At 32.6% G+C, this 11,375-nt stretch overlaps 1 protein-coding gene across 1 annotated transcript; it reads right to left on the reverse strand.

Annotated features, from left to right (window-relative positions):
• Nucleotides 1–3,149: 3,149 nt before the first annotated feature.
• Nucleotides 3,150–9,127, reverse strand: LOC134244921 (glucose dehydrogenase [FAD, quinone]-like). The gene is given in 8 exon segments (XM_062727185.1): nucleotides 3,150–3,345; nucleotides 3,670–3,893; nucleotides 4,642–4,760; nucleotides 6,740–6,878; nucleotides 7,068–7,235; nucleotides 7,856–7,977; nucleotides 8,668–8,799; nucleotides 8,941–9,127. Coding segments are annotated over 8 exon segments (1,287 nt in total).
• Nucleotides 9,128–11,375: the final 2,248 nt, after the last annotated feature.

An 11,375-nucleotide genomic window follows, 5' to 3' on the forward strand; every position in this document is an offset into this window, starting at 1 on the left:
ATAAAAGCTCCTTTTAGAATTCAATATATTTAATTTACATCCTTAAATTAATTTATGTAAAACATCTGACACGGCAGACCCATGTTATCAATTAAGTTTCTAAATCCCGAAAATTCTTATCCGTGAGATTAAAGCAATTCTCGAAGAATTTTCTGTAAATTGATATGATCTATAGGCTCGGCCGTCGAATGCTAAGATATGCGCGCGGGTTCTCACGACTTTCACCATTCCCTCACGGAGCCTTGTCAGTGAACGCGCAAACAGAAATTATACTGTAATTTTAATTGCCCAACACCATCTGTAATAACTGCCGTGTCAGCATAGTTATCTTTGAATGGTTTTGTATGATACATGTTATCTTAGAATAGTTGTTCACTTTTATGTTTATTATGATAAATATATGAGATTGTGGTGTCTGCGAATTTTTATACCCCACCTCTGATATCTATTGAAACAAAATTGATTGTATCTTTCAGTTGTTCATTTTTTTCTGATTCTGCATTATATGTTTAAATGCATGACATTCTGTGTTTTTTCATACAGTCATTTATGATGTAAATAAATGGCATTTTTCAATTCACAGAATCTTATTTTTGTTTCTTCGTATCAAAAAGAGTTAAACTATTGTCAGTGGATTTACATAAAAAAATTTATGGGGAAAAAATTCTCAATGTTTTATCGATGTAATGTTTACACAATGTACACCCTTCAAAAAGATTATATTTGGCTGATCGTAAAGGATTTGTTTCCATATTAAATTTTCATATTTCCGTTGTTATCAATGTGCCCCTCTGTTCTTCCATTTAGATTGTAAAAGAAGGACAATTTTTTTTGTTTTTTTTTTTTTACAAATTTTATCACACAACAGGATAATTAATTGAATTGAATTATTTATTCTTTGTAAGCATAGTTTTAAAGAACTGAAATAAGTTTAAAATTCAAATTTGTCCTGTTTCTAAAAATTATCTCGTATTTGAAGCTTAAATCTTAGTTCTTAGGAACTCGATTATCATTTAAAAAATTTTGGCCAAATATCTTTTTTCATGCATTTTTTCATACTTATTGTTAGTCCATTATTTATACAATGATATGACGACAGATTTTTCCCTTATTTAACTATCATGACAAGGAGCACACGGCGGGTGTGACCGGTCGGCAGGGGATGCTTACTCCTACATGGTATCTGATCCCACCTCCGATGTGTTGGAGGTCCGTATTTGCTATGCTCCTATTTTGTAATGTTTCATGGGATTTTGATCTTAAATACTGTTCGTTATCTCCAAATGTTTCATTTTGGAAGGTAAAGTGCTGATAATTTTAAGCAGACAAGCAAAAAATGGATCGCCGGTAACTACTTTAAAACCTGGACCCATGTCATGTCGAACATTTTGTATATGGAACATTCTTAGTACACATGTACTTGTGCACCGAATTGACTATCCAGGAATTATTTTTCTCAAACATAGATTTGAAAGAAATAACGCAGGATGTCAATACACTATCAATGCAACAATTAATGTTTCAACTCATTTCAACCTTTTTTATTACTTCAATAATTACGTCGCTTGAATCACTTCCAAACCAATTCTCTATAGCACAAAGTTACACATTTAGTATCTAATAAGGGATAGAAAGTAATCAATTGCTTTTACTGGTAAATAAGAAAAAAATCTCAGTGGGATTATTGACGTATTTCATGTTGATAGGACATCAGGTAATATTTCCATTTTTAATTTTGCTCTCTTTGATAACCCTTTGAAAGTTAGCGGAGTTGATTTCTTGATAATTCTACTGGAATGTAAATTAGGCAGGTCGGTAGGTCAGGAGCTAAGGAGGCCTATTATGCATGCAAATCTTGTGCGCATTTGTCTCTGTATCTGATGCTAAGGAGGCCAAATATGCTTGTAAATCTCGCGAGACTGCCTTTGTGTTTGACGTCAGTGGACGAGGACTATTGAAATTGGCATGGGAATCCTCGTGTAATTTAAATCTGCAAATTATCCCATGTTTTCCACTATTGTTGATGCCCTGGCATATTATACTAACTAGACAGTGATTCCTTAAACATCCCCTGCCGACTGATATCACTCTTATTGTCTGCTGCTTTCTCTGCAATAATGATCATTGGAGCATTTGTAGTTCCGGACGAGGTAAGGCGCATGACGGTAGCGTTCACAGAATTAAAGTAACATAAGAATAAAGTGCAAAAAATTCTTTAAAAGTCCATATGATTCGTTTCACAATTTTTGCAATCATTACTCAAACATTTTAGCTTTAATTATGTCCGTTTTGTTTAATTTTCTAATTTAGAAGATCTACCGCACAATTAAACGTAAATATTATAATCGTTATATAATTTGTCGTGTTGCATGGATGATTCATCCTAAAGAGTTATAAGCATTTTAAAAATCATTTTCGATCAGGAGTGAACGATACATTAAAAGTAAGATGAATAATGGACATACTTTTTCAAACCTATACAGCATTTATATAAACATGTATAAATGTAATACGATGACACCTACAAAAGAGAGCAGACACCATAAAATGTTGAAAATTAAAATAATTAAACAAATGGTTTTTCAAGATTTTAATTCCTAATTTAAAATGAATAATGGTTATTGCATAACGATGGTAATTATTTATTATTGAAAAGTGAAACAATGCTCATTTTCAATTGATATTTAATTAGGTTGAAGCTCCGTATTTTTGATGAATATCATACTATGTGCACAATCACTTTAAAATGAAAGACACTAAAGCTATTTACAGAATGATAAGTTATGTTACTGATTGAATTTATTCTATGTTGGTGAAAATGGAGAGGCATGTAAATTTCAGTGTCCCTCTGACAGTCTGCCTTCTATTTCTGTTTGTCTGTCAGTCTGTTCCATTTTGGTTTCCCAACTTTTTCCTAAATGCTTGCAGATATTTTTGTTGCGAGTGAATTCTAATGAGTAACAGTTTGCGTATCGTCCGCCTTCAATTATTTTTTACTGTGTTTTATATGTGCTAAAACACCTTTATTCTGGATAAATCAAAATATATCCCCAAAACCAGATAGCGTCTTTCACAAAAGCAAGTTTTCATATTGGTGGACCAATGTTCGATAAATCCAATCACATCTAGAATTTTGAATATTTCGATGATTATCCTTTTTTCATCTCTCTTAATAATGCTTCATAATTCTGCAATCTTTTCCGGATTGGTTTCACACTATTAATTTCTCGAATCATGCCTGCAACTTTCTCTGCAAACATGGTCGTTGGGGCGTTTGTATTTCCAGAAGTAACATGGCGCATGACGGAAGCGTCGACTACCCTCAGGTTGCTTACTCCCTTTACTCTGTATGTATAAAATATTGTTTAAAAAGAGGTAAAGTAATTTGATCTTTTTCTATGAACAAATTACTTTTAAAAACTTATATTGGAAAACAAAATTAAAGAGCCAGGTGCCCGTTTTACAAAAGAACTTACGACTAAGACCAAAAACTAAAAAATATTGTAAAATTTTGCTAATTATTAATTCTCTCTGAAACTGTTTCTGTAAAAATATCTTACCACATTTCTTTTAAAAAAAAGCTTCGATAAAATTTTAATTAAAAGTAATATGAAAAATTAAATTTGGTCTTAAGTCGTAAGTTTTCTGGATTCTTTAAAAATCACAGACCTTAGTTGTGGATCCACAACTGCTGTTTTATCGTCAGCTGCTCCCATTCTACACGTGGACGTAGTATGATACATAGATATAAAGTTGAGTGCTACTCTACATCTCCAGTAATCGTCTGATGCGTATGGAAAATGTTTGCAGTAAAGGAAATAGTTTTCGTCATAATGCTCAAATGGTGATGCTCCAATGGATCTAAATGCTGTTGTATTGGTTAACTTTAACACCTGTTATATTCCTACAACAATAATGTTAAGTATTAATAATGTACATGAGCTACAGCAAGAAATTCTGACATGAGTAGTTATACGTGTACCTATATATAAAATATTTTGATATGAATAAAGCTCTCCATATATATAGTACCAGAAATGAGCCGTGTGGATTGTTGCTGCCACTCTGCTATAAAGTACAATGACAATATCTTCATCCATGTAATACACATGTATATGAAAATTATAAGTAATTAATATTTGAAAAAAAATACACAACAGTAATACAAGTGTAATTTGGGTACTACAGAAGTTAAAAAATGATAAATTTTATTTCTTTGGTCATTTGTAAATTATTTCTGTTAAAAACATTCTGTTACATACACGAAAGTATAGAGAAAGTATGGAGAACATTTAAATAAAATTGAGATTCTAATTGACAAAATCTTAATTTGATTGACGTTCAGCTTGGTAACTGTTCGTTGTTAATCTCTAATATTTTTCGAAAAATCTAATGATCGGTCTAAGTCTACGATTTCAATCCAAATGTATTTCTGAATTCTAAAAAAACTGCATATCGCAAGTCAAAAATCTAGATTAGCATTTAGATAATTAAAAAAAAAAAAAAAAAAAATATCTGCAAGGTATAATTTGAATGAGTAAAATCTTTAATGGATTTCATCCCATTTTTTGCAGATCTGTATTTGAATACGAAAAAAATCTATTTTTAAAGAAAAACAATTGGAATTCGTTAATCTTAAACCTGATTGTTTAAAGGAGAAGTTCCTGAACCACTGTAAAATAAAAGTTGTAAGTATGGAATCAAGTTGTCATCATCATTAAGAAATGCATTCCCCTCTATGTGTGATTTGCTTAAAGGACCTACAAAAATAAATCAAAAACCTCAATAGAACAACAAACTCATCATTGAAATAATGTCAAATTGGGAGCAAAAGGACATTCAAATGTACCTTACTTTGATCATTTTAAACCTCTCTGAAAAAAAACGTTAACATTAATTAAAAAAAAGTCACTTTCGTATGCAAACTCCTTCCATTAAAGGTTACTGAATAAAGTTTGTTTTCTGAACAGGTAATTAGCATTTCCAATCACTTTTTACAACACCATGCGTAGTAAAAGAATCTAAATCAAACACGTACGTGCATGTATTGTTACTGAATTTAAAAGTCAGCACGTTATTATAATCTTCGTTATTTGTCGCCTTCGGAAAGGTCTGATAATCTATAAGTATGCTACAAACATGTTCGTCACCATTTGAAGAGCTAAAACGTTGGGATAGCTTTAAACATAGCACTAAAGCTAATGGTAAAATACAGAGGGAGCAATTCTGTCATCACAGGCCTAGCTGAGGACGTCTATAGAAGAACTTTACGAGGAGACGCTGTTCGTTGTCAATATATCTCCATATTTAACATAGAAGTAATACAGTACGTGAGTACCTCTCTCGGACAAATTAATTAGGAGCCGTTCCAATGACGATAACCATTATTTTAGGAGTTCAGAAGTAAGAACACATTTACAGAAACATCATTGAAGTCTCTTTCTCGATATACAGTTAGCACCTGATATGAATTCAGAAGACCAGAGGTTGTTTCTCTTATAAATGCAGTTATAATCATTGCTTCAGTTATGACAGAGCAGGTGTGTATCGTCGTCCTGAAAAAAAAACTTTTCTGATAATTCTTATTGTCACTCTAGCTTAGTCGGTAAAAGACTTGCTCCATGTTCGGAAAGTTGTGAGTTCGAATCTGACCTAAGTCGATAAAAATAGCGGGCAACTGTTCCTTAGCACTTGAGGGCCTTCTTGTGAGACTTGAAAATCGAGACACCATGTCAAGGCAAAGATTGGACAACAAAGATCACTGCTCAATGACCATGAGTGCCGAGTAAAAGTCAAAATTTGAAGCCCTTCACCCGAAATGGTGAAGTCTCTAAATGAATGGATTATTCTCGAATGGAACATAAAACAACACAACGCCTTTTAACAGAAGAACTGAACTAAATACCATAGATGAAGGTTTAATGCCAGGAGTTTTGTTGATATAATCTGCAGTCAACATTTCTTATTTTCCTTAAGGGTTGTCAGTGAGCATAACACCAGACCCCATCGAGGACGTTTATCCAGTGGAAAAACGTGGGTCCGATGTTATGCCAATTTACCAAACCTAATCCCAATTAATTAGGCACATCTTTGATGACCTTGAAAGGCAAATGTATGGGATCATCTCTCCAAAAACTATCAACTACCTTCTAGATCTACTTAAAATAATAGATAAAATCGCTAAAACTACAAAAGGGCTTATAAGTGAATCATTCAGAAGCCTTAAAGTGCATAGAGGACATACGTTACACGGATAAATATGGACATGTCATTTCATTATGTGCATTTTGAATAAAAATTCCCTCTTGATCTCAAATTATCATATACTTCTATTTCTTTATTTAATAAAATTTGATTTAATTGTTGAAATTGATTAAAACTACTAGATCTTTTTATTAGAATATGTTTTAACTAGGGGAAATCAAATTTAGTCTAAGGTAAAACTCCTTCAGAAATAGATCACTGGGATCTCGAATGCATATCTCCGTTTTATCTATAAATCAAAACTACCTTGCAGATTCCAGTTTTTAAATCAACACAACTTTGCAGATCCAAGGTCTATAAATCATAATAACTTTGCAGATCCCAGGTTTATAAATCATAGCTTTTCAAATCCCAGGTCTTTATAACAAATTTGCAGCTCCCAGGTATAAAGATCAGCACAATTTTGCAGATCCAAGGTCTTTAAATCATCACATCTTTTATTAAATAATTCAAATTTGTTGTTCAAAATAATTACCTGAGTTTCATAAACGATGTTCAAAGAAAAATAAGGGTGAGTAGTCATACGCTGAACTTGTATTTTCTCTAAACGACATATGAACATTAATGTGATCCTCTAAGTTTTCTCCAACGGGCAGATCAGCTACCACTGGAATCTGTTTAAGGTGTATAAACATTATGATAATAGGTATTGATGAAGAGACTTGAAAATTAATTTTCTGATATATATTTTCGTACAAAGCTTGGTTTAAATATAAGTTTTTTTAAAATTGTTTGCTATAAATTTGGATTTAAATTTGTATAAGTAGCAAACAATTGAGAAAATTTGTTCATTATTTTCTTACCCCTAATGACTCAAGATGCTTCTTTGGTCCGATACCGGACAACATAAGAATTTTCGGTGAATTTATGGATCCAGCAGAAATGTTGACTTCTTTTTCTGCTTTTATATGGTATGTTTCATAGTTTTTCACCAATGTTATTCCCACCGCTTTCCTATTTTCTATTAATATCTGAATATAATAAACTGGGCAGTGTTTTTTTGGTGACAAAGAAAATTCCTCATCTTATGATTATGTTAACGTATAAAATCTAAAAAAAACTCAATGATTTTGCAAATTCGTGTTTCTTATGGTTTTATCCATTGTTTGAATACCATTCCATGAACGTAATTCTGTTGTTCCATTTGCTTTTTCATCAAGTGTAGTTGTGCATTCATAATAACATAAATAGAGCTGTGAAAAGAAATCAGTTTGTAATCATTTTGCTGAAGAAAAGTTTTAAATAATTTGCCTGCAGATTAAAAAAAGGCATATCAATTAAAATTGGTTTTCTCTTTTCGCAAATATTGATCATACTAGTGAGTGTACGAGTATACAAAACAACGCACAGTAATAGCAAAATAGATAAAGTAAATAGTATGAGGCAATTCAAAGAGTGAACGAGACTAATTTGTTTTTGAAGGATAAGTCAATTCATTCAAAACGAAGCAGGAATAGGAAAAATATTATATTTGTTTTCTATACATGATACAATTCACATACATTCAAAATCACCTCCGTTCATTCTTACACGATGGTTTAAACACGCTTTTTAATTGTATATTAAATGAAACCTAAAGTTTGTTTTATACCTTTGTAACGTATGCGTTTGTCACCACGTGCAGATTCGGATGGTTCATGGCAGGTCTTAGGAAAGCTTTGGCAGTACTCCATCTTTCTCCGTTTCTCACAGTTTCTTGCCCAAAACAATAGCCTTGTGTTGATTACAAAGAGAGGAATGTTAATTTTATATTGGAAGGAAGATGAAAACTTTAGAGTTATTCTCCCTAATTCCTAACAATGCAACCTGTTCTATAAAGGGATTCCTCTTTCACATCCTCTTTACTTTTTAGAGAGGTCTTTTGTATGTACATGTAGTGTCCTCTCTCAAATCATTTGATCGTTTTATATACTTTTATTTATAATATCATTCATAATAAAAACGTTCAAAATAAAAAGAAAGTTCAATGTATCTCAGTCGGTATATATAGCACTCGCTTTTTGATCGGGAGCTCTTGAGTTCGAATCGTGGCGTCGACTAACCTAAGTCGATAAAATGGGTAGCAACTGTTCCTTCGTCATGCGCTATGCATTGTAGTTAACATTGATATTCTTTCTGATGCGACCATAAAAACTTATGTCCTGTGCCACGGCAGGCATTGGCACGATAAAGATCCCTCACTGCTGAATGGTCCTGAGTGCTGAGTAAAGGTCAAAATTTGAAGCCTTTCACCAGTATATTTTGACGTCTCTACATGAGTGAAACACTGTAGAGTAGTAATATATGTTCAAAATTACATTTCATGGTGGACATTAATTCGTGGATCTCTTAAAAACTTCAAAACCATGAAAATTAACCCCAACGAAAATTAATAATTTCACAGTAAGTAAATAAGTATATAACCTAGTTGCGTCATTTCATTACAGTCCATCACTCTGTATCCCATTTCCTCCATTCCCCTTCTATACACATTTTCGCTGAGATTTGTGGCTGTTCCATCAATGACAGTCAAAGGACCGCCCATTCCATGGTACGCTGTACATACTTACTGAAAAAATGATTTTCTAAAGGGGATAAAGTTATATACATATATCAAAATCAAGGTAATGAATACCTTAAATCATGTGTTTAAATTGAGATAAATTGTCTGGAAAAAAGATTAAAAAAAATAAATACGTGAAAATCGTAGACTTGGTATTTGCATATCTTCAGACTTAATAAAATATGACAGCACGTCCTTATAACTCCATCCATCTGCACCCTCTCTAGCCCAGTTATCAAAGTCATGTCGGCTTCCTCTTATGTACTGCATATAGTTTATTGAACTCGTGCCACCGGGTACATGCCCTCTGGCCATTTGCATTTCTAATAATAAATTTAAAATACTATTTAGATGGATAAGAAAAATACCCGTAAAATAAAGTATTTGGCTTTTAAGAGAGAAAAAGAGTCTTTACTATGGTCTTAATTTTATGAGTTTACCGATGATCATTATTACCGGCCGCCAGGAGGCGGTTGGTTATTTGATATGAAAGTTTGATGTCGTCGTGCATTTTTGCGGAGCGAAAACAATTTAAATACAAATATTCTTAAACATTCAAATAATAGAGTATTTAAAAAGAGTGTCTAAATGTTTAACAAAAACACACAATAAATATAGAATTAAAATTTATAAAAATATAGGGTAAATGTTTCATCCAATCTTGATTGACAAACTCTGACACGACTGAAGTGCGGAGAAAATAAGCATACGTGTTGGGCATAGTCTTAAAAGCGAAGACCGCGTTATGTACATGTATAAACAAACAGTTTTACTTTCTGTAAATAAACAGGATTTGTTGTATATATTTAAAATTACGTGTATATAAATACATTTCCTACGGAAAATGTTAAAAAATATGATTGAATGTTAATTTCTTATCAGACAGCATTATAGGAGATTTTGTTCCAACAGACGAGGTTAAAGTGCGTCTGTTATGTCTAATATGCCAACCCTTTTTCCCCACCATATCTCGCACCAAAACAAGAAAGAGAAGAAATGTAGTGGTGGATCTAGAGGGAGTTTGGCGGGTTTAAACATCCTCTGAGAGCGATCGAGGAGCCCCACTTATCTATTCTTTCATAAAAGTAAAACTGTCTCTAGTTATAGATTAGTTCCCCAAAATGGTCCATCTATATTCAATGATACAACCGCAAATGCCAACCCAAAACACAATACCCAAACATGTGTACAGAATCGAGGAAAACAGCCCAACAAAGTAGTCCACCACTGACCATATTTTCCCTATAAATAAATGTTAAAAAATATATAGAAGATCTAAAAACAGAAGTTCCCTTAGGATTTTCTTTTAGGTTGTATTTGGTTTCTACTATGTAAATTATAGGAAAAAACATCATAAAATGTTTCATTCTTGTTTAGTTCGTTGTTTATATTCCCTCTCGAGAATATTTTACTTAAATAGAGACGCCAACACTTGCCTGTAGAGAGCTGCAAATTTTGTCGTGTACTCTGCACTTATGGCCATTGAGCAGTGGGGGATCTTTCTCGTGTCAGCACCTGCTGCAACAGAGGACTTCGGTTTATGCGGTCTTATCTGAAGGACCGGTCTCCATGTCCCACAGTGGGATCCCGAGACATAAGGATCAACTCTTTACTTTGCGACATAGAGAAGACGCTCTAACCCCTGCACCACACAGGCAACTAATTCTTACCTGTTACGTAGTTGTATATGCTGCTAAGTACACTTGTTGATTCATACCAATAGTTGTACACCAAAACAGCAACAAACCCCCAAAATATATATGATGATAATGTCATGTCTATCTATACCTTCAAGGAAAACACGGATTAAAAAACCAGTTGTGCAATACAGAACAAATTCGGAATTCAAAGTTTGTAGGAAGAGTTGAATTGACATGATTTCTTTTTTCTTTTGCACTATTTTGCTGTAATAATTATACATTTGAAATACATCCAAAATAATTTTGACGATTGCATATATCCTGTTCAACTGCGAAAAAAAACTTGACACATGCTTATCAAGAAAAAAAGAAGGAAAAATTTCAAGTCTGCAACATAGATCTTTATTTGTTATTTAAGGTTTCTTAATTATGATATAAAAGGGTAGGTGAACTAATATTGGTAATTATTGACACGTGTTGGTTGTACAGATGCAAGTGCGAGTGTATTTGTACAGTCAACGAGTGCCAATATTCACTAATATAAATTCAATAACTCCTTTATTTTATTGCTAAAACATCCCCATTTCTTGGACTAATATTTATTTTAAATGAAATATCTCAAATTGATAAAATTTTAAGCATTGGTTTTTAAATGAACTTCTGTCCCTAAGGAGATATGATACTAAGTGTTTGAGCATTTTTTTTTTAAATTCTGCATTATTTTTGAGTTTTTACATTAAATCTGGATTCTACAATGCAAAATAAACTATATCCAATGAAAAAAAGCTGCGATAAAATTCCATTCAAATAGGATTAAGTTAGGAACTATATTTTGTGGGGGAAGTTTTTTTTAAGAAGATATTGATCAGTTCTTCCCTTTTGAAATATATACAGAACTGTTAAGTTTACATTCCTATTTTTCCATGCTG

Source organism: Saccostrea cucullata, unplaced genomic scaffold, assembly GCF_032062105.1.
Source record: "Saccostrea cucullata isolate Sc308-1 unplaced genomic scaffold, CSIRO_AGI_Scuc_v1 ctg2359, whole genome shotgun sequence".
NCBI lineage: Eukaryota > Metazoa > Mollusca > Bivalvia > Ostreida > Ostreidae > Saccostrea > Saccostrea cuccullata.